Here is a 22,973-nt window from a genome sequence, read left to right on the forward strand (position 1 = left end):
TAATGTATGACTGATAAACGATTTCCAGGTGTGACGTTTACACTCCCAAAATAAACATCAAGTTGCTCGAATATTGAGTCAGCAAAATTGTTTTTGGGTGTAACACTTTTTCCTGTGGGTACGTCAATCTTCATTTTTGCATAAAGATACGATGCAGAGAGGTCAGTATAGTGTTCAGAAGCTAGCACTATGAATTCAAATACATTAGCTTTCGCAATCGATCCTACCGGTCTGTATTCTGTGTAATAGATACTTTCAATATCAGTCTGTGTTGGGGGAAATTGAAATAAATCAAGCTCATCAATAGTAGCTGGAGACGAAGATGCATGTATAAAATCCATTATTTGAAAATATCTCGTTGTTTTCTTATTACTCTCCTCTTTTTGATTCCTTTTTTTGCTCACTCTTTTCAGAGTGTGCTTCTTCACTTTACGTAAAGATTTTTGAGGTTTAGACTTTTGTCTCCTTTTATATAATCTTTTTCGTCCACTTCCTTCCTGTGCCACAACCTTCTCCTTAATTTTAGCTAGTCCTTTATTTGCGTAATCTTTAACACTATCTTTAAAAGCTTGTTGAATTTGTTGGTCGTGTACTACACTCTTACCGATACTGACTCCTTTATTCAAAGCTTCTTTGCCCAAATACCTTGTAACAGGCACAGCTAAGCGAGAGAAGAAGCTACCGAAGCCATACCCTTTTTGATACCTTGGACCTCTGACTATTCTGATGTCTCCGAATCCAGAACCGACTTGATGCGCAAAATAGTCATTTAAATCACTATCTTTAGGCCAGTAAGAATTTCTCTGAATCATTTTATTCATTTCACCATTTAAATACATTGTTTTCTTTATATTAATTCTTTTTACGAAAATCTAAGCTTACAAAAACTCTTCTAATGTTTGCAAATTTGATCTGCTCTCCAGTTTCATCCAAGCAAAAATCGCAATATTTTCAATATGGTTTTTCTGCACTGGATAATATATTCGATGCTCAAATGTACAATAACCGATCTCTTGATAAATACCAGTCGTCAGTGGTACTGCTCTCAGTACAAGCGCTTTAGTTCCTCCAACCGCATGATCTCGTATGATATCAATATATACGTACATCAGATTGACAGAAAATTGGGGAGCAACTACAGTAGATGCAATTTCTTTGTATTTCTCAGTTTTTTCCATTTGCAGCATTGAAAGCGCTTATTTCCTCAATAAGTATGTTTTTGTAATAATGCCTCAAATTCTTAATTCCAGAAGCATTTGTCAGCGTGCCTATTCCTTCTAAATCAATTTCATAATCTTTTTTGTATTTTGCTCTTATCTCATCAACAGGGCCATTTAAACAAACATTAAGCGGGGTAGCTTTATCTACTTTTGTAGTGTTAGACCAGGATAGAAGATTGTTTTCCCATTTTCGCAAACAAATTTAGGATAGGAATTTGAAACAAGTGTGACGAAAGTTACTCACACAATAAAGTTAATGCACAAAGGTTTACTGTCTAAGATGACTTTAATTAATTCAATAAGAGGATTCATACATTCTAGGGCTAGGGATTTTGTGGTAGCGTAACTGATTTGATTCTGTACTGAGTCGGAACTTGTTCTCTGAACATTAATGGGTTCTTTTATATCAATGATCATGGGAGCAGTGCACGAGATAACTTCATATTAGGGTTTTGGGAATGATTAAATAAAGTTCATATTTGGGTAATCAATACCGAAAGGAAGCATTCCTTATTTAGGTGAATCAGCCATGAGAAAGGAAGTTTTTCTCATTACATCACCCCTCGCTAATTATAAAATTGGTCTCCAATTTGGCGAGCATATTCCTATGGACAAGGTGCAGGAATCAATAATACGGACCAATCCACCAAAGAGAGGGAGAATAGCGGAGAAGGAGTCTCGACTTATAACACTGGGAACACATCGGTGAAAAATTTGCGAATGAATCACTAAGTGGCAACAAGAACTCTGGATAACTAGGCAAGACGATCGTTCGCCAATATCGGAGCGTTAGTAACAAATTCAATTCAAAGGGATCGACACTTCATTTTGCCTCTCTTCATTCACAGTTTATAATTCGATGTCAATCCTTCTTACTTGTTAGCTTAATTTTAAATTTGTTTGCTTCTCTTTCATTTCCCTTTTGCTCAATATAAATTCTGGACAATTAATCAACGAGTATGATTGTTCTCTCACTCTCTTTTGTATTGATTGTGAACATCTAAAAAATCTAATTACTTATTAACCGTGTTCAGGTGTTATTCGATTTACGTCTTTAATATATCAACTTAAATAAAATGATTGACCCACAATTGATACACAGGCTTGATTATAATACAAGTTATTGAGAAAATGATCTCAGATTCAAGTTATCAGCCTCTATTCCTCATCCCTGAAGAGACCTTACATGCTCATCCAGTCCCTGAAGCGCCATAGCTCATTCAAAGCTGTGTAGAGTGCGAAGAGTGTGAAGTTTTTATAGCTTAATTTTGGAGCCATACAGTAGCCGTCAAAAAACTGAAAGTCTTACGTTCAAATTGAGATTTCGATCAGACGATGAATGGGAACCGAAATTTTTTTTTGCATTTTACAGACCAGACCATAGGGAATCAATAGACATATTAATCAAGATGCACAATTTTTATAATTGGCAATTTATTCAATTTAAATTTCAATCATCATTTTTGAGAAAATTACATAGAAATATCATTAGATTTTATTACTTTCCTCATAAATTCAATGCCAAACAGAATTAATCCGTGTTTTGGCGCTGATGGAGTTTATAAAAAATATTGATTATAATGAATTATTGTTCAGTAAACATCATAAAACTGATTGATTGAGTTTCAAATTATTCGATTAATCGCTGACTGAGTTACGATCAATTGATTGACTGTCAGTTTTTTTTGAACTCTACTGTATTATGCTAGCTATATTATTCAATCTAGATTAGAGTTATCAAATTACATCAAGGCCTTCAAATGAACTCTGAAGGCCAAATGTCAAAATCCCAAAAAATGACCTTTGATGCTCATGATTTAAATTTCAACTCTTCGAAATGCTCTTGTTCATGCTTCAAATATCAAGTTGCTAAGCGTATTTGTTAATGAGATATCAAAGTTGCAGAAAATTGCATTTGCACGAAATTTTGATTTTTTCGTGATTTGGGCCCAATTTCGATTAATATTAGTGTTGTAATGGCGAATATTTTGAGAGATATCAATATAGATCAAAAAATGGCAAACGACCTTTAAATGACCTCTAAAGGTCATAGATCAAAATCCCGAAAAATGACCTCCGATGGCCGCAATGGTCCAATCAATTCATCTTCACAAGTTTTTAACATTCCATACAAAATTTGAAGATATTCGGACAAGTCATTGAGGCGCTAGCCGTGACGAAAGAAATCAAAAAGTGGTTTTTCAAAATGGCTAAGCTGAGTTAAAATCTTCACTTCGTTTCACTACGCTCCGATAACTAGATAATAACATTGGTCTCATTAACTAAAGAAAATAAATTTAAACATAGCGCCTCCAAACAAATGCTTTTGTTTTTATACAGTCCCCGGTTTTCAACCATGTGGTAAAGTAAACTCAAATAATACAACAACATCAACAGCTTTTATACCTTTATTTACACATATTTTGTTTTGGTTTATTATTTTATCGTATTCTGCACCGATGGTGTCACCAGGCAATTCATTTATTATTCTTGTTCTTATTTGTTCCGTTTCTCCCTCTGGTAAGACTTATTTGCAATGATTTTTATATTCTTTACGCTCTCGGTATGCCCACCGCTCTTTCTTAAGGCTCCTCTACGCCATTTTTTTTTTTGGTAGCGCCATCTCTACTCGGCGGCGAAAACTACTAAGTTTTTTGCACAATCTTCAAAGCTTAGCTGTTTTGATTGAAATCGTAAGGGATTCAACTAATTACAACGTGCTATTCTCTTTTTTTCAGTAAACGCACAAACTCCGATCTCTGGGGTTTTGCCGGCAGAGCTTGTTGATGATGACGCTGTCATTTCCGAGTACTCGTTGTCCTCAACTACTGGAGGCGTTCCTACGCCTAGCGATGGGTTTAGGACGCCCTAGTAGTAGATTTCAGAATTCAAACTGCAGCTGACAGTGAAAACAATGATGCAAATCGTGGTGGAGGCGACGGCACGAGTGTAGATGGTGATGCTGGTGGTAATGCCGGTGGAAATGATGGTGGTAATGCCCGTGTGAATGGTGGAGGTACCGATGGTGGTAACGCTGGTGGTAGTTGTGGAGGTAATGCTGGAGATAACGATGGTGGTAATTGTGGAGGTAGCGGGTTGATGAAAACCAGTCAATCGGCAATTCTTACTACAAAAAGACGAAGAAAATAACGCCGAACAAAGAAAAGGACCCAACAACAGCCACCAGAACCAACCGTAAATGTGCCCATTAAACAAACGGTCCGCGTCGAAGCATCTATGGTTTATTTCCCGGTTTCGACTCCTCTATGCGCTCGTACGCCAACTGGTATACTTAAGGGTGGAGAATGGGAACGTTCACTGATCCTAGAAGACCGATTTGTTGATCCGGTGGACTTGGACTCGATGAAAGAAGTCAGTATTGAAAAACTTACGGAATGGGCCGGGAAGGATGCTAGTGACGAGAAAGGTGATAGGAAATTGTTAGTCAATCTTGAAAAGGCCTCGAAAGCTTATGCACGCGACAATTGTTATTTGTGGCAATGTGCATATTGTCGTAATACTTATACTGACGTAAAGAGACTTTATGAGCATGTGGTCGGAAGGAAGCGATCTTCACGAGATCGATATACATACTGCAGTTATGAAGTACGGTGTGAAAAGGACGGAGTGGAGAAGGACAAGATTGGAAAAACCCAGCGACCGAAGAAATTCCCTTGGGGAAGTATAACTTGTGAAGACACAAGTGAATATAAGCCCGTTGTAGATGAGGTTACTGGTAATGTCTCTACGACATTCGATGTCCCAGATTCATTTCAACTGATTTGGGATAAATGGATAAATGAGCGGCCAAAGGAATCTTCCGGTACACCGGTTTAAGTTTGTGCTCCAACTGCTTAACTTTCATATTAAAGGAATGAACTCAAATTTTTCAATATATTTCTGATCATATGACAGAATCGCGACACTAAGCGACAATAGGTAGGGATTAGATTAGTATACCATCTTATAGAGGACATGTCAATCTATAACCTGTTAGTGCAAGAAAGTGCTAACTTAAGTGGGGGGAGCGTAGACATTTATTTTCATTCTCAATTCATTTATTCTGTTTCCCTTTTTTTTTGTTTTTAGTAAGGTATTATGGAATGATGAGTGGTTATTAGTAGTGATTAGGGATATGACGCAAAAAAGGGAATCATGTATGTTTAGGTTATATCATTAATGATTTCCGATTTCCGATAGATGTTTTTCTCTGTATTTTTCCAAAATGATTTATTCATGTGGAGAAGTTTTTTGCGGCTATCAATCATTCACTAATCACAGTTGTTTCTTTTAACTTTAGGTTTCTGCAATTTTCAACTTTATCACCTTTTTCATCGTAACTCTTTCTTGATCATTGCAAAAAATGGATTCACTATTTGGTAAGTTTTATTTCTCGAAAAATGTTAACGGTATTAATGAGATTTTCTGAATTCCTATTTTCTTCTCTTCTTTTTTTTCTTTTTAGATTTGGCTGTCCGGTCGCTATTATCTGCTCTTGACTGGTTGACTGTTTGGGATGGAAAGTTTTCCCTGGGGATGTTTTTAAAATATTGGAAATTGCTTTCTGGCACTCAGCTCCCTGGAGAGGATAGGGGTTATCAGGAGATAGTAACGCAGCCTTATCGAGTACGAGGAATAATTATCTACGACCAATTTGTCATTCGGATAACTGATTGGGAGTTACCGCTGGGTAAACCTATCTCATTGAGATTTCTTCGCAGTATTGAAGGGCTTAAGCAAAATTCTTAATCCATCTTCTCACCTAAGTTAACCGTTTATTCTGTCTTCTTTTATTTTAGCTTTTTTTTCTTGCATTGAATTTTCCTTAATTATTTTTTAAGTTTTCATGTAATCATGAATTTTGTTTCTCTATTTTAACCAACTTACTAATCATAGTGTATCCTTATTGCTTATCACTTATGATGATCATTATTAATTATTAATCCCTTTTACATCCAATCTATTTACTTGATTTTTCATATAATAAACGGTTTTATTTTATTCATTTTCTTATTGATTTATTTTTTTTTGTTTTAAATTAACATGATATCGTTAGTTTGGTGTAAGCGGTTTGTTCACTAAGGTTGTTAGTCGATAAAAAGATAGTAAGATTTGCAAAGTAACTCAGTAGGTGAAGGTTATAGTTGAAGATGTTGGAGGGGTGTTAGTTTCTAAGGATTGATTATTCATGCTATCTGTAGGATTTAATTTAGTAAGGGGAGTGTTTCTTTTTGGTCTTGCCTCTCTTGTTTTCTCTTTCCTTGTTTGTGAATGAGCGATTCGTTTGAACAAACTTTAGCCAATCCCAATTGTGCAGAAAAGGAAGCATATTAATAGGGGAATGCTTATGAATGGACTTAGGGTGGTAAGGGAAATCCAAGCTTTCTCGATTTCAGACTTTTCAAGCAAGTCCAACATTTCTGAATGGCTTTGTCCCGCCGTTAGGAAATGGTTAATGATGTCCAGATCTGTGTTTTGAAGGCTGTATTGGTATTTTTGGTGGATATTAAAATACTCATGGATCTCACCATCAATCTCTAGTGGGACTATGGTGGAAAAAGGGATACCCAATTGGGGCATGGAAATATTTCGGTGCCAATTTTAATCTTATGTTCATAAAAATACATATCATCATCATCAACGATGATCAAAACGACGTCTCCTTTTATTACTTACTCAGAGAGTGATTTTTATATGAAACATTACATTTTAATGGACTCACCCTCAATCATCAGTCTCACCTACAGTTAAGAAGATGGAAGATGAATTTGGTGAAATGATGATAACAATTATTGAGACAAAATCTATGAATATTAAACAAAATAATGATGACTAAATTCAGTGATTCTTCGACCCACTTGTTCCAATTTTCTTTAAGTTCTAAATCCAAAGAGTTAAAGCAAGTTTCGACCACTGCTATGTCCTTAGTCGATAGGATGTGATTAGCAATTATGATTATGTGTCCCATGTAGGCCGGTTTAACAGGTGATTGGTTTTCTTTGAAGTGTGTGTGTAAGTATCGAGTATTTTTTGGATTAAGTTGTATTCAACCAGTAGTTGGTGAACTAGAGATGTGACATTTTCGATTTCTTTTGCAGGATTAGTTTCTCCGTCTTGACCATTCCTTTCTCTTCTATTTCGGTGGGACTTGTTACAGGTGAGGTAGACTTTGGATTGTCTAGAATGCAATTAATACTTTGCTCAACTTGAGTGTGTAGAAAATTGTTGTATGGATAAGCGAAGAAAAGATCCATCAAAACAGGCAATGTTTTTAGAGTAGTTAATTTGCGGTTACTTGTCGGATTATTGCTACTTAATAAAGCTCGGATGAGATGAACCATCTCAACTCTGGTGGCGCCGAACGGTTTCTCAATTAAACAAATTGTAGTTCGGACTGGGCTCTTTTCTGGCGGGTTGGTGATCAGGGAATGAAAATCTTCGAGGCGAGGCACGATTGCAGCATGAACCTGACGGACACTTTTCGTTAATCGTTCAATATCGGTGTCATCAAATCTGGTAACGCTGTTTCGTTGACAGAAAACATGGGATATGAAACTATTTTTTCCATTGTGCCAATATCACCGATTTCAATTTTACTTTCTGCGCCAGTTTCTTCATCAACAGGAGGTTGTTTTGGCGGCAGATTGGCACGATAGCGGCGATATTCCAGAAGAGCTTGGATAACTTGAATACCATTAACCAGGCATGACTCAGTTCTCGTTTCAAACATATTGGTTAACAAGTTGGTTATTGTGTCAGTCGATTCTATATCATCCAATAGAGGGTTTGGTCAAGCATTTTCTTGATTGCAAGTTTGATGCTCTCGACTGAATCGAATTACTAGTATATCGCAAAGTAGCTGGGCTGCATTCGATTGAGCAGCTGGATCAACATCTGCCTTAAACAGCGCTATCAGTTTTTCCACCAAACTTTGTTTGTAATAGAACTGTATTATTAAAATCAATATTGAAATCAAGGTGTGAGATTTAAGATGCGAAATCTGCGGGAAAATAAACTTACATTAAGGTAAGCTGATGATATTTCGGGTGAATCAGAGCATGAAATAGATTTAAAGAGAAGATCCATAACTGCTGAAGTGCCAACGTGGGCAACTAAAGATGAAACAAAATCACCTCACCTCGAGTGAATGTCATCAGAAACTTTAGACACATTTTGCGGTAAACTAAATATCACTTTGCAAATAAGACTAGCCAAAAGTGGGTTCAACGGTTCTGCAGATTGGAGCTTTTCATACAAATTTGACACTAAATCAAGATGATTAGCAAATGTTTCACAAATTTGACTTTTTTCGGAGGATAACACCTCATAGGCCATGTTAGCATATTTACATCTATTTCTTTCATCAGCATCATCAAGTGGATCAGAACTAACCAGTGTGACCAGTTTCATTAAAATATCGGGTTGACAGAGACTGAAAGAATAAACGAGAATAATTATTAGATAACAGAGAAAAGAGAAAAATGTGAACATTAATGAGCTTGTGCATGATATTTACATTTTATATGTTTCCTGTTGAATGGAATTTTATAGCCATAATTATAATCATCATTTAAATCAGATTCTAAACCTTTTTCGATTAAATTATCAACTAATTTTGAAAGAAATTCATGTTAAATCAAGCAAAATTTACAATTACATCCAACACTCATTTCTCATGTTGAGCGAGTTATCATTTACGCAAACCTGCCGAGTGTAGATCAATTTATTTACATTATCGATTAAAATCGTTATCAAATTGAAATTATGATTATAATTCATTTGATTTTGAGATGCAAACTAATTGAATAACATAAATAATGAAATACGATAATGAAAAACAAACAGCACAATTTTATTAATTTATGTCTAGCAATCGTTCAACATATACAATCATTCCACTTGGGCTGAACCAGTTTTCTAGATAGGAGACAATGGTTTCCAATAAGCAAGAAATGTTACTTTTAACACCTCTGTGCTAATAGGACCAACTCCAAATAGCAAGCAATGGTTTCTAAAAAGGAGAAAATGCTTTCTAAATAGAAGCAAATGTTAGTCTTTTTTGAGTCTTTTCAGTGAAAATGAATCGTAAAGTTAATTAGGCGATCAAAAAATTAATTACTGAATTTTATTTTGAGGATATTAGATGCACGAAAATCGCCGAAATTTATAGTTTGAATATTAATAAAGTTCTTGGTATCTTGATAAGATTCAAAAAACGGTGAAATTATTGAAAATTAGCGAAAAACATTTGTAAGAATAGTAAGAATGAAAAGTCAATTCATTTTCAAACATTAATATACACAAATTTGAATGGTAACAATTTAAATTTTGTATCATCTCTAGTCTTACAAATTGTCAAAGAAATGAAAGTTACTGAATGTTTACCATTTGTCTCAAGTGTTATTATTAATACATTTATCAAAACATAACTTGCTGATCATTATTATTTTTATTAACTTTTACTGTTTAAACAGCAAACTATATACTGATAGATGATAAACTGGTGAATAGATGGAAGCAATAAAGAAGATGAAAAGATGATAATGAGAGGAAAAGCTGAATTTATTCACAATTTGCTCAGAATTTGCAAAAATGTAGCAATAAAATGTTGAATTATAAGAGAAGGGATTGGAAAGCCTAAGGTTGTTTAGGAGAAACAGAAATTTATATTCCCTGAATAACAAAGACAACTGAATGTTAGATATACATTTTGATATGAATATCTCAATTCAAGTTTACTTTAAAAATGTATCAAATGACGAACTGGGAATTTGTTTTTATCCCTTTTCAGTTTCACTTGAAAACGAGAGACAAGCAGTTTGCGTTGAGGCTGGTATGATTCCTTGACGTCGTAATGCATCCATAGTAATCCATAAAGATTTTATGGACGCTATTTTGGAAGTACAGGCTAAAAAGAAGACAAACCTTAACTATTATGCCTAATTATTATATATATTCAATTAGCAAGTCATTGTAAATGATTTAGAATGGTTTCATTAAAACTCCTTGTTTATAATGATTGTCTAGTATTTTCATTGTCACCTGAACCTTTTTTATGCTATTTTGTTTTCAGGAGATTATATAAAATTAGTAACAAATTTGGAAAATAAAAAAATGAAATCAAATCAAATTATAAACCAAAACAGATGAAATTTAATTTTGTTTTGATTACAATTCAACAGGTAGATATATAATAATAAGAATAAGTATATATGTGCATAAAAATTTATGTTCGGAACGTATAATCATAAATCTGTGTGAATGATCAAATATGATGTCTCTTCCAATTGACAGCAATAATTCAATTAGAGTCTGGGTCGTGAAGGTTAATAAAAAAACAAGCTAGCGTTTTGAAATAAATGCACTGTCGGGAAATTCGGTAATTATCCAAAAAAGGTCAGAAAATATAGATAGATAGCTTTTTAGTATCTACCGAGAAAATTGTTAATGGAAGAATATTAGAATTTTTGTGGATATTAAAAATTGAAACGGGAATGATTGAACATAAACTCATGAAGCTTCAGCGCCATTATTCTTCAGGATTTTCAATTTTGATTCCATCGGGAAATGAAGTATAGAGTTCCCTATTCTTTTGTCAAAGCTCGGCAAGTTTTTCGTGACTCAATGAAATCAAACCCATGTTGATTAGAAGTTCACAAACGGCTGTAATCAAAGAGTAAAGAGTAACTTCTTTACTCTTTGGCTGTAATAGAGAAGAGAAACAATTTAATTTTAAAGTTATGATGAATGTTGTTTAAATCAAACTTACTTGGGCGTGATAATCGATAATGAAGCTTTGTCAAATCAAAAACGCATTGTTTCTTGATTTCGCACTTCAAGCAATTCTTTTTACTCAATCTTGTGGTATATTTATACCCTTTCTTGGCAGTTCGTGGGCTATCTGATTTAGCAAACCAATAACTGTGGACTGTGTCTTAAAGAATTTTTCCAATGTTGACCATCAATTTTGAAGTAAGGAAAACAAGCCCTGTGGAGAAAAATTAATCAGAATTTTTAAACTGAAAAATGGTGAAACACAAATAAACGCTTACATTAAAAATCTATAAACTTCAGAGACTTCTTGTTGACGAGTAGGAACACTACAGATAGCTAAGGCACATAGCATGTTATGTGAAAAAGGTGGTTTCAGGTATCCATTGTGGGTCGAAGAATATAAAGCATGAATATCAATGATACAATCCTCAATTATTTGCTTTTTGCCACTTTTGTCTGGTTTCTGGAAGTATTTCAAATGTTTCTTGCAACAAGAGCCTTCCTGACTACAGTAGTTGAGGATTGAGAGGCAGGTGAGTTTTGAGATTAATTAAATCCACCGATTGAACCATGGGATGATCCATAGGAACTAGAAAACGCTAATGGCCGAGAAAAATTATCAAAACTTTGATTCTTTGAGTTGTCCAATGATTTTAATTGAAAAATATTATCTTGAGATCTTTGAGAATTTTGATTTTGAGATCATTGAGAGAGCGAAAAAACTCAGAACGCCTAAAATAACCATCTTTTAGGAGCTGATTCAAACAAGTAATCAGAAGTCCATGCGGAAATATTTTCTTTAGCATTCTCACTGGTATCATCACCTTCGTCTTCAACAGAAAAGGTGTTAGATTAACATAATTGAATTCTTAAAGAGGGGTCTATTTCCTGGAAAAAAGGGAAATTCATCAGGCTGACCAATTAATCAACTCGAACAAGATCGATTGGTGTGTATATTATAAAGGTCAATAATATATTACTTATTCCCTTATTCATTTCAAAATAACAGTAATTTTAAAGTTGAATGAAATATTTTATTTGCACACCGTGGCTTGTTAGGCAGCTTTTAAGGCGCCACCGATAAAATAAAATTATTTTATTAAAATAAATGAAATAAAAAAGTCAAGAATGGTTGCCATTGCCATCTAGTGTTCATATAAGCATTTAATCGTAACCGCCAATAATTATTTCCATCTGATATTTAAACATGTGAATATTATTTCAAAAAACTGGAATAATTCCAATTGACTCCGATTACTCAAATGAAAAAGAATTTTCAAGCTTAGATTCATAATGAATGATCTCTGAAAATGACATGTTGATTGAAAAATAGTAATTGTTCCTTGAAATTACAACCGACATAAATGATATGAATTTTTTAATGAAATCTTTTTAATCACTCATCAAAAATTAATTTAACTCCAAATTTTATCATGAAAATCAATCGTTACATGTACAAAAGGTTTGGAATAACAATATAATATTTGATCAAAGAAACATGAGACATATTATGTCAAAGTAAACAAAATTTTAGTGAATAATGATTCTAGTTTTCTGAGTCTGGCTCAGGATCTCAGGATTTCAAAACTGCAAATTTTTTAAGAATATTAAGTCAAGGTGAGCTTTTAGAAGTCAATCTAACATGAATTATCAGATAAAATAGTTTCTGAATATTCTATAAGTTAAGACACAATCGTTACACCTGAAAAAAGAAAATTAATGTAGCTTACATCCGATTCCAGTGGAATTCATTGAACAGAATTTTTTACAAAATTTATGTAGATTCTGTCATGAGATCAGATGGAGAAAATTGAAAAAAGAATACAAAAATTTAGAGTTCCTCAAATTCTTAAATATTTCAGTTTGAAACAAGTCAAGTTTTGTAATAAAACTCTATTCTAAACTTGGCCGCTTTGTACATATTGCGGAGGATATTATCACAGGTTTTGTTAGTAATCATTTTTTTTATATAAGGATAAATGAACTTGATCATCAGCCTTCTCGCTTTTTTGGGAAGTCCTCTTTGACAAAGGCTATATACCATGTAAATCGAGCAACGAGCGATAACTGTTGGATCTCCGGATAAACACGCCAGTCCAATTTGCTTCAATGAAGTTTCTCCGGCTTTAATAGCCTATAAACGTCAAACAATCAAAGTGAAAAAATAAATTAAGTTGTTGAAATTTGGTGAGTTGAAGCGAACATAATTTGATTTCATAATTGTCAGTAATCTCAGAATTAAAGGCCAGTCCAATTTGCGAAGACGTTACTTACAAAATTTTTATAATTTTCCCCAAGAGATGAATACGCTCCACCAAGAGTAGATAGTATAGATAGAGTTTCTTCAATCTTTAATTTGATGGAAACCAAGGCTAGAATCAAATAATTCCTGTAAGAAATGGATAGAATGATGTAAATAATGTCAGATAAATAATAGGAATAACAACTGATACTAACCCATGCCAGTCAATTGGAGCATAATCACAATCATTGACTCTGAATTTAACGATTAGGTCTAAATCAGTTCCATTACGGATCAGCGTAATAATCCTTTTACGATAAGTCTTTGGTATCAATTCCTTTTTGACAAGTGATCTGGTAAAATTTTTACTCCTTCGGACTTCATTGAAGACATACATCAACTGATAGAGTGTAAGGTTGTAATTTTGAAGACACCAATGGTCAATATGGAATTGGCAGCTTTCTTCAAGTCCATTAGATATAGTCGAGCTTTTAGTAAATGCCAGAGATGAAAATGAAGATAGTTTCGAAACTAACTCTGATGATTTAATTGACAAGTCTGAAGAGCATTCGGTCAATGATTGTTTGGTTGATGAAAATGACAAGGGTAATTGCGAAGTTGACGGTAACCAGCCTGGTTTGGTAAAACTAAACTTTTTGTCCCTTTCATTGCTTGAATACAAAGGGAACGCGTAAATAGCTTTTTCTGTGTGATATACATAACCAGTCAGCGTAATCATCGATTAATTAACAAAGAAACACAAAATCAAAATCAGATGGTGTCAACAAAAACAAAATATTCACTTGAATTCAGTACTTTTACTGTAACGCAGGGCAACTATAAACTATCCGCTAGATGTCACCAGTAATCTAGAAGACAGCATATTTCAGAAACTATTTCCTATTTCCGTCTAAACTCTGAGCGTTTTTACAATTTATCTTAATGGTAAGTATTTTTAATTTTTAATTGTTATTTAAGTTTTATTTAATAGTGATTATGATTAGTTTACTTTAAACTATTAACATCTATTGTGTTACTTGTTATTTAATTTGAATCACTAATCAGTCTCTGTTATTCGCTGTAATTTTGTGGTTGCTGAGCTGACCGGTTTTTCAACGTGTTATTTTCATCAACATCTTTGGTCAATTAATTTATTTATTTATTGATTTTCTTTTTTTCAGATGGATAAAACTAAGAGTAAACTTCCCAAGCAGGCCGCTTCTCCTGCTGCCAAGAAAGAGAAAAAGTCTAAGGCCGGTAAAAAAGAAAAGAAAGTTGTTCCCAAAAAAGTTGTTAAGCTTTTGACCCACAGATCAACTCGACCATTATGGGCTAAAATTAAGCGTGCGGCTAAAAAGAAGGGTGTTGCTCCTGATACCTTAGTCAAGCAAAAGCCCAAGTTTGTGGTAAAACCAATCGGAGGAGAAAAGAATGGTGGCAAACGTTTGGTTAGGGTGAAAAAAGAGCAAAGGTTCTATCCAACTGAGGTCAAGCCTAGGAAACGTAGAACAGGCAAAGTCTGCTTTTCTATGCACAAGAAGAACTTCAAAAAAGGTAATTTTTCAATTTCTAGTCTGCATCACTATCTTACGCATTACGTTATATTTATTCACATTTTGTTTATATCTTCAGGTATTTCACCAGGACGTGTAGTTATCCTCTTAGCTGGTCGTCATAAGGGTAAAAGAGCAGTTGTTTTGAAAACTTTACCTAGTGGTATGCTCATGATCACTGGACCCCATAAAATCAACGGATGTCCTCTTAGACGAATGCATCAAATGTACACTATTGTGACTAGCGTAAAACTGGACGTTTCTGGAGTAAAAGTTCCAGAGCATATTAATGATAAATACTTCAAGAGTCGTAAGTTTGCTCGTCTAAAGGCTAAATCAAAGAAAGGAGCAGGTAACATCTTTGAAACAAAGTCTGCAGATTACAAGCCTAACCTTCAACATCGTAAAGATCAAGTTGAAGTAGACAAGCAAATAATTGACGTTATTCGAAAACATCCCGATAAGAAGCTCATGTTCGGTTACCTTGGTTCTTATTTCTGTCTTCGTAATAATATGTATCCTCATAAAATGAAGTTTTGATGGTTGACTAAATTTTTGGAAATAAATTAACTCCAATGAAAAAGCTTACCTTTGTATTGGTCATTAATTTTCCAACTGCATTAAATTATCTAATTAAAACCAGTCGCTGTTGAAGCCAAAAGATCAACTGTCTCAGGTGTTTTATCACTGAACAATTTATATCTATTTAAAAAAATTTCAGAACTTCCTGTGATTTCGTGCATCCAGATTTGTATGTTTCACTTTGTAATTAAGCTTTTGGAGTTACTTAGCTGATAGTTTGATTATATTCTGAATACAATTATTTATAAATGCAATTGGGAGGATATACAATAATTTGTTAGCTCTTCTGACAGTCAATTTAATTTTGTTAATTGAATTAAGCATTTTTCGTTCAATGAATAGCTCTTGCTGTAGAAATAAGTTATCTCAAAGGAGTAACACTATCTGCTGCTTTACTGTACTGTTTATGTGTCTTAATTTCCAGTAACTTTACCCTACTAACATTATTTACAGCATTTTAATTTTGCGATATTGAAATATTATTTCTTTAGATAAATTGCCAATGGATTACATAATGAGATCGGATATTTAATAATTTTGGAACTTTTAATTCAAAGTAATAACTGAATACAAGTTATTTGTAATGAGAATCAAAGAGAAGACGAAAGAATAAGTGACAAAATTTGCATTGAAAGGGTCACTTTTTGCTCTATTGGTTAAAATTTGATGGTTTTCATACTATTTTTCGAAAAATTCATACTTATAATAGCTTTGAATTGTGGTAAGATGATAGTTCATCGATTCATGAGACTCGGTGTTTGGAGGCGCGTTGATGATTGCTACACATTCTTGCTCAGTATAACATTGACCATCCAACGCTTCAAAATAACCTTCTTTACAAAAACATCGGGCAACACATTCTCGGGTACAAAATTCAGGATTTGGCAGGTAACAAGTGGGTGGACAGGCGGTTCCACATTCATTGAACTCTTGCCTTTCACTCGAACATTGCTCCAATTTACTCTCTGAATGAAAAAACAAGAAAATTAAGTCTAAAAACGGGAAAATATTCAACAGAACAAATAAACCAAATAACAATTCTACTTTACCTGACCATCTTTTATGTCCATTCACTTGTGAACATTTTAACACCAGAATGAGAATTAAAAAAGGCAAAAACAGTTTCACGATCATTTTGATTTCTTGATTGATCAATTTTTTGCTCTGAATGACTTATATTTTGTTATTTAACATATTGATTTTATTTATTTCGCTTTGAATAAATGCAGAGTTGAAAATGTAAACTAATTAACTAGAAAAGCTATCAAATTATATCCCATTTGGTATCAACGAAGTTTTCAAAGACGAAAAATTCAATATGGAAATCAAGATTAACTTTTTTCTTTCTTCAAACGTTTCTTCTTATTCTTCTTTCTTCTTTCTTATTCTGATAAATTCAAGTGAGGCATTATTTATAGGGTGAATTAATTGTATTACAGGTTTCACAGCCAGATATTACATTATTTTAGAAATGTTTTACAAAATGAAAATAAAGGGAAAGTAACATGTAAAGAAATTAATATGATATGAAAAGGTCGCTTCGATTTAACAAACAACAGAGGAGAAAAAAGGATGAGTAAGTTTGTAATTATATAATTAAATTTAACGGAACCAGCTTTGGGATATTTAAAGATCGGAGTTTGTGGTTGTTTTTTCGTTATGAGTTACGCAGTAAGAGAGATCTTCAATCACAAATAAATTATTGGGAATGGGTCCATATAACAGAGCATCATCCATACATGGTAATCAATAGCTCTATATGTGGTGAATTTTTTGGTTGATGTAATCTCTGAACTGGTTGAAGTGTTTTGCGAATGAGATTCAATTCTAAGGTAATTAATTACAACCACCCATACAATCGATGTGTAGTTTACGGAACCAAATTCACGATCGGAGAAAGTGAACGAATAAATGGCTTTTAATATTTTTTGGTTAGTTTTATTTGATTCAAAATTATCAAACAACTGGCTTTTCATTAGTGTAAAGATAGCGAGATGAATGATTGCCATTATTATTATCTGAGAGAAGACCTGATGCAGCCGTTGGACGACTTTTACTTCCTGAGCTTCCATTAGAGTAATTGTTGCCTTTTAAATTAAGTCCTCCAGTGAGTCCAGAATCTAATTTTATTGAATTCATCTTGTTGTCGTTTCCATAACTTTGAGATCCAAATGGTTCCTCCAAAAGTTCAGTTTCCCAGTCTTCACCGTCTTCAGATGGATCAAAGTTATAAACTGGCATTAAGTGGTGTCTTAATTTATCTAACCTGTTCTTTCGAACTAAAATGACTATTAAGAATATTATTGCCGCACATACGATGATAGAAAACAAGCCAATAAAGATCACTGATAAACCACTGGTGGAGCTTTCGAGATCAGGTTGCTCCATAGCTAAGCTAGAGGTTAAGTTTGCGTAATTAGTAAGATTTTTCCCAGCTTGAATTGAGGGAACAGTTGTGACCAATGGACTGTTATCAGCTTTCGGAGCAAGCTGAGTCGTAAAATTAGCCAAGGTTTTGTTGACAACACGGTTAACCACTGAAGGGAGAGTAGTATTAAGCCTATCAGACAATGGGGTCAAATTAAGTGGCTCTGTGACAGAAATATTTGCTGAATGAGAGGCCAGAGAAGTATTGATAGCTTGAGAGGTCGGTAAAACAGTAGAATTCAACATTAGGTGATAGTTTGAATTATTCTTCACCAATAAGCTTGATGTAACATTACTCAAGTTAACTGAAGAATTGACTGGGTTGTTAACAATTGAACTATTACCAGAATGTATCGTACTCCAGTTACCATTTGTAGTATCATTCATAGACAAACTCCCTCCTGATGGAGAGATTAATGAAGAAATTGATGAATTAATGGTGAATGGATTAGATAAAGTGACAATTGTAAAACATGGGATGTATATGAGAAACAATAAAATATGTAACACAACCCAAACCAAAATTTGTCAGGCTTCAGCAGAAATTTAGTTTAAACACCAATCTGGTTTGTTTCGAGATGATTTTAAATACTGCAATACTGTAATAAATAAATAGTCACAAGAAAATAGAAAAAACAATTCAATCGTAATTAAAATGAATAAAAAACAAAACAACTTGCACTATAAAAAAATACTGACAAAACAACAACAAATTTAGCACAATTAATAACTTTTATACACTAAAGATGGAGCTTTGACAAAAAAATCATCTAACAAGTAAGTTTGACTCTGTAAAGTAAATTTAATGGCCCTTTGTTATTGTCAATATTTTTCCCTCTTACATTAATGATTTGATTAATTTTGTTAAATAATGTCAAGAATAGGTGATCCAGTGATTTAAACAGGTATGTGTTAATTGAGTAAGAGTTTGTGGACAAAAATTTTTACAAGTGAAAGTGCTTTCTAGATTAGAAGTGAACTTTTGATGGATTATTGAATTGACCTAACTGGTCCTCGCTGAATTCATTAAACATAGCCAAACCTTACACTAATTTTACAGTTTTGTGAAAATTAATTTTGAACAGAATTCATTCTGCTCGTGAAATTGATTTTTGTTGCCCTACCCACTGGTTTTCACAATTGTCATTCTCACATGTCAGTGTTCTTATAAAGTGTGCATTGTGTGTTCATTTGTTTTTTACTGCATGTGTGTATTCTTGTGTATTTTGTTTCATAATTTTTCAATAATCATCTCCAAAGATTTTTCTATAATTTCATACTTTTCTTCTCGTTTTCTTACAGACATATGGAAGATAAACAAGTGAGCCAGCTGTTTGTGTTGCCGGTAAAAACTAACCATTATATCACTTAATTTGGTTAGAATGTTTAAAGCTATTATCAAGTCAAAAAATTTAATTCCGTCAAGTTCTCAGCATCAAGTCAAGTCAAAAATTTTACCTCCCATATCATTAAATTCAAAAGTTTCATCTCTTAATTTTTCATTTTCTAGTCTTCATTTTATCATGAATCTATTAGCTTTCAAATACTTATTAACTTTGTGTAAGTAAATTTTTGCATAAATTTTGTCTTTTACTTAATTACTCATAAATTTTGTTTTTCTTCAATTGCAGACTTCTTTCTCAATGCCTTCATCAATTTTTGTTCTGGTCGCCGAAGAAACATTAAAAAAGACGAGGGCGCAGATGTTATGATCAGTTGTAACGTCGATATAAGTCAAGAGGATGATATTGATTTATCTGTAGTTTGGAAAAAAGACGATGTGACTCTCAAGCTTCACGATAATCCTCATTATTACTACCATTCCAACAACGCTAGCTTAGTAATAAAACAAATCACAGTCAATGACATTGGCTCCTATCAGTGTTTTGCGGATACTGATTCTGGACCAATAGGTGAACCAACTCATTTGCAAGTCAAAGAAAAACTCAAGTTCGTTGATCCTCAAATTGATAAGAAACTCGAGTTAAGTTCGGTCTCGAAACTTTCTTGTAAAACAAGAGGACATTTGACACCAACAGTATATTGGGAAAAAAATGGTTTGAAGCGACTTCCTGACCATATTACACAAAAGAATGGAACCTTAATATTCAATGGTGTTCTTTCGACAGATGCAGGAAAATACACATGTTTTGCCAGTGATTCAGTCACCTCTATCCAAACAACTGTTAATGTTGAAGTTGGTCGAGCTCCCAAATTCACTCATACACCACCAAAGCAATTAGAAGTAACCTCTGGATCAACGGTTCTACTTGAATGTAGAGCCGAGGGTGATCCATTGCCTATCATTCACTGGGACAAAAATAAAATGCGAGATTTCACCGATGACCGGGTTAAAACATTTCCTAATGGTTCATTGGTAATTTTTGATGCTACACCCATTGATCAAGCCAGATATGGTTGCATTGCAGGCAACTTGAAAGGTTTCGAACGAGCTGAGGTTGATCTTGTTGTCAAAATATCAGAGCTTTCTGAACATGAATCGGAAGCAAGAATGACTAAAACCATGATGATCACTGTCGGTGGAGTTACACTTTATATGGTTTTAGTTATAGTTTTGGTAATTTGGTACCGTGTTAGAAATGAAAGGAGAAAAGCTGCAGCTTTAATTTATAGTCAAAATGGAAGCAAACCAGACATTTCGGGGCTAGAAATGAAAGAAAGGTCGATTAAACTCAAAGCTGATCCTGATACTCAAAGCACGGAAGATGTTAGAGAAAGCTTGAAGAACAGCATAGAATAAACAAATAATTCCCATTCTTTCGAGTCATTGACAAATTCATCAACAATAATTCTGTTAAAATTGCCAAATATAGAAAGCTTTTACTCACGTTAGATCGTTTCATTTGGAGAGTTGCTGCTTCGACCTGATGATACTTCAGAATCTGGAGTCTCATTGCTAATAATCCAACTGCCGTGATCTTATTCAATTTTTATACCTCTTCCTTGGTGCTAACTGCTTAACAAAACTGTTTAAATTAACTTTCTAAACGATGAAAACCAAAGGCCATGCGATATCGGTGAACGATTAGTTTAATTAGTTAACAATGATCAACTTAAATACAGTTTATTATTCAAGACACGCCATCTTACAGACTTTTCGATTTATTTTATTTAGATATCCTGTAAATTCCATCTACCAATTTTCACAAGCTCAATTTTCAAATTGTAATTTTTGATGAACAATTTTTTTAATCAAACTGTATATTAATTTCCACCTTTTTCTAATCAAATTCTGACCATCGAATAATCAATATTCAAAGCAAAACAATAAATTGTTATAACTAAATATGATTTTTATTCACAAGCAAACTTACAATTGTTAGTTGAATAATAATAATCTTTCATCATCAAGGGAAATAAGTTTTAATTCAAAACGAACGATATCAGACAATTGATAAACAATGCTTGAAAACTAAAACTTGAGTTAATTACCATGTTAGGAATCTATTCAATTCAATTTTCGTATATAGAAAATATTTTTGATTAAATTCAAGCAATACACTTTATTGAATATTTTATGAATCACTTAAGATTATTTCAATCATTTTCAATTTTTATTTATAATTCAAAATCTTTGAGTAAATCAAGTATTTTAGGTGTAAAATAAGTAATAATAATTTCAGCTCCAGCTCGTTTGAAGCTTATCAAAATTTCCCACAAGGCACGATTCAAATCAAAACAACCAGAGATTCCTGCTTGATAAAGCATCGAATATTCCCCGGAAACATGATAAACTGCTCTTGGTATATCTGGAAATCTATTCTTTGCTTCTGAGATAATATCCAAATATGGTAATCCTGGTTTAACCATAATTATATCCGCACCTTCCGCAATATCTCTAGCAATGGCTCTCATAGCTAAACCGGATGATCCTGGAGTTAATTGATATGATTTACGATCGCCATGCTTTGGTGCACTACCAGCGGCATCTCGAAATGGTCCATAAAAATTGGAAGCAAATTTAGCTGAATAAGACATGATACTGACATCATTGAACGACGATTTATTAAGTTCAGAACGGATCACAGCTACTCGTCCATCATTCATGTCACTTGGAGCAACCATATGACAACCCGATTTAGCATAAGCTACAGAAAGGTTAGCCAATGCAGTCAAAGTAGCATCATTATCTTTTTCTCCATCACTGTCATTGGCTACATAACAGTGTCCATCACTACTGAAACCACAAAGACAAACATCTACAATTACATAAAGATTAGGAAATTGTTTCCTAATCAATGGTATCAAACGAAGCACAGGATTAAAAGCAGGATCGGTTGAATCATTTATTGATTTGCTTGATACAACTGGAAACAATAAAATTGAACGAAGTCCTTTATCATTGACCAATCCTGAAAGATATTCAATCGCTCGATTAACACCATATCTGTAAACCTCAGGCATAGAAGAAATCTCTTGAATTTCGTCGTCATTATTAATGATGAACAGGGGAAGAACAAAATTAGATGGAGTAAAACTGGCTGATCCTTGACACATCCATTGTCGAATAATAGGTTTTACCAAAGAAGTTCTCAAGTTGATAGAGTCCATGTCAATGTTTAAAATTGGTGTTACGATTAAGTATAAATAATTAAATATAAAACATGTAAGAATTAGCTTAAAAAATATAACACAAAGTCGGTAAAAAGTTGCTGGAAGACAAAAAGTTATCACTTATCGCTGATCCTTGATCACTGTAATTGCAGATAAACCTTAAAACATGTTATAAAAAAGTAGTAAACCAGTTATTACTATTTGAACAATAATATCAATTTACCCATCCTTTCCTCGTAATCATAAATACTCATTCCAATTCATCCTTGATCATCAATTGTAAATTATTATTGCCACCTTTGCTTACCTTTCCCAACCTAGAGCCATCTAATGACCCAACATCAAAACAAATAAAACGATCGCAATTTTGATTCTCTTAACTTGGCACAACCGATCAGTCAGTTTATCAATAAACCTGAGAATCAATAATTTAATTAATTATGTCAAAATGAACTTAAATCTAAGTTGAACCTTTTAAATCAACATTAAAATCTTTCAATATTCAACTTTTAAATTCCTTTGTTGTATTCAATATTCTCATTGTAGTCATTAATATCGCCATCTAATTTTTCATCACCTTCAACAACCAGTTAAAGGTAT

At 33.4% G+C, this 22,973-nt stretch overlaps 6 protein-coding genes, 1 long non-coding RNA gene and 1 pseudogene across 9 annotated transcripts; 2 read left to right on the forward strand and 6 right to left on the reverse strand.

Moving 5' to 3' along the window:
• Positions 1–6,957: 6,957 nt before the first annotated feature.
• Positions 6,958–8,306, reverse strand: LOC112539601 (serine/threonine-protein phosphatase 6 regulatory subunit 2-like; annotated as a pseudogene).
• A 1,534-nt stretch (positions 8,307–9,840) lies between these two features.
• LOC149093356 (uncharacterized) lies at positions 9,841–12,060 on the reverse strand. 2 transcript variants are annotated; one of them, XR_016199890.1, is made up of 3 exons: positions 11,273–12,060; positions 10,990–11,208; positions 9,841–10,883 (listed from the first exon to the last, which is right to left on the reverse strand). It is a non-coding gene; the product is annotated as an uncharacterized LOC149093356 (long non-coding RNA). The 2 variants fall into 2 exon arrangements; XR_016199891.1 differs by having other exon boundaries at positions 9,841–10,923.
• Positions 12,061–12,404: 344 nt separating this feature from the next.
• Positions 12,405–14,028, reverse strand: LOC107369441 (uncharacterized). The gene is made up of 3 exons (XM_015937391.3): positions 13,452–14,028; positions 13,269–13,383; positions 12,405–13,128 (listed from the first exon to the last, which is right to left on the reverse strand). Exons 1-3 carry the CDS (start codon positions 13,973–13,975, stop codon positions 12,868–12,870), a joined length of 900 nt encoding a protein of 299 aa, XP_015792877.2. The 5' UTR covers positions 13,976–14,028; the 3' UTR covers positions 12,405–12,867.
• Positions 14,029–14,141: 113 nt separating this feature from the next.
• Positions 14,142–15,450, forward strand: RpL6 (ribosomal protein L6). Its single transcript, XM_015937392.3, has 3 exons — positions 14,142–14,181; positions 14,418–14,790; positions 14,869–15,450. Exons 1-3 carry the CDS (start codon positions 14,179–14,181, stop codon positions 15,327–15,329), a joined length of 837 nt encoding a protein of 278 aa, XP_015792878.1. The 5' UTR covers positions 14,142–14,178; the 3' UTR covers positions 15,330–15,450.
• Positions 15,451–15,890: 440 nt separating this feature from the next.
• Positions 15,891–16,780, reverse strand: LOC107369440 (venom peptide SjAPI-like). Its single transcript, XM_015937389.3, has 2 exons — positions 16,421–16,780; positions 15,891–16,336 (listed from the first exon to the last, which is right to left on the reverse strand). Exons 1-2 carry the CDS (start codon positions 16,503–16,505, stop codon positions 16,050–16,052), a joined length of 372 nt encoding a protein of 123 aa, XP_015792875.2. The 5' UTR covers positions 16,506–16,780; the 3' UTR covers positions 15,891–16,049.
• On the reverse strand, positions 16,780–18,534 carry LOC107369439 (uncharacterized). The gene has a single exon (XM_015937388.3). The coding sequence runs from the start codon at positions 18,183–18,185 to the stop codon at positions 17,328–17,330; it is 858 nt and encodes a 285-aa protein (XP_015792874.2). The 5' UTR covers positions 18,186–18,534; the 3' UTR covers positions 16,780–17,327.
• A 78-nt stretch (positions 18,535–18,612) lies between these two features.
• Positions 18,613–21,105, forward strand: LOC107369437 (tyrosine-protein kinase-like otk). 2 transcript variants are annotated; one of them, XM_015937386.3, is made up of 3 exons: positions 18,613–19,005; positions 19,101–19,358; positions 19,430–21,105. In XM_015937386.3, exons 2-3 carry the CDS (start codon positions 19,181–19,183, stop codon positions 20,557–20,559), a joined length of 1,308 nt encoding a protein of 435 aa, XP_015792872.2. In that variant the 5' UTR covers positions 18,613–19,005; positions 19,101–19,180; the 3' UTR covers positions 20,560–21,105. The 2 variants fall into 2 exon arrangements, with proteins under 2 accessions (XP_015792872.2, XP_015792871.2); XM_015937385.3 differs by having other exon boundaries at positions 18,613–18,703.
• Positions 21,106–21,307: 202 nt separating this feature from the next.
• On the reverse strand, positions 21,308–22,677 carry Pbgs (Porphobilinogen synthase). Its single transcript, XM_015937387.3, has one exon. It carries the CDS (start codon positions 22,368–22,370, stop codon positions 21,378–21,380), a length of 993 nt encoding a protein of 330 aa, XP_015792873.2. The 5' UTR covers positions 22,371–22,677; the 3' UTR covers positions 21,308–21,377.
• Positions 22,678–22,973: the final 296 nt, after the last annotated feature.

Source organism: Tetranychus urticae, chromosome 3, assembly GCF_039701765.1.
Source record: "Tetranychus urticae isolate SD_2017Ah chromosome 3, NJAU_TeUrti_SD_1.0, whole genome shotgun sequence".
Taxonomy (NCBI): Eukaryota; Metazoa; Arthropoda; class Arachnida; order Trombidiformes; family Tetranychidae; genus Tetranychus; species Tetranychus urticae.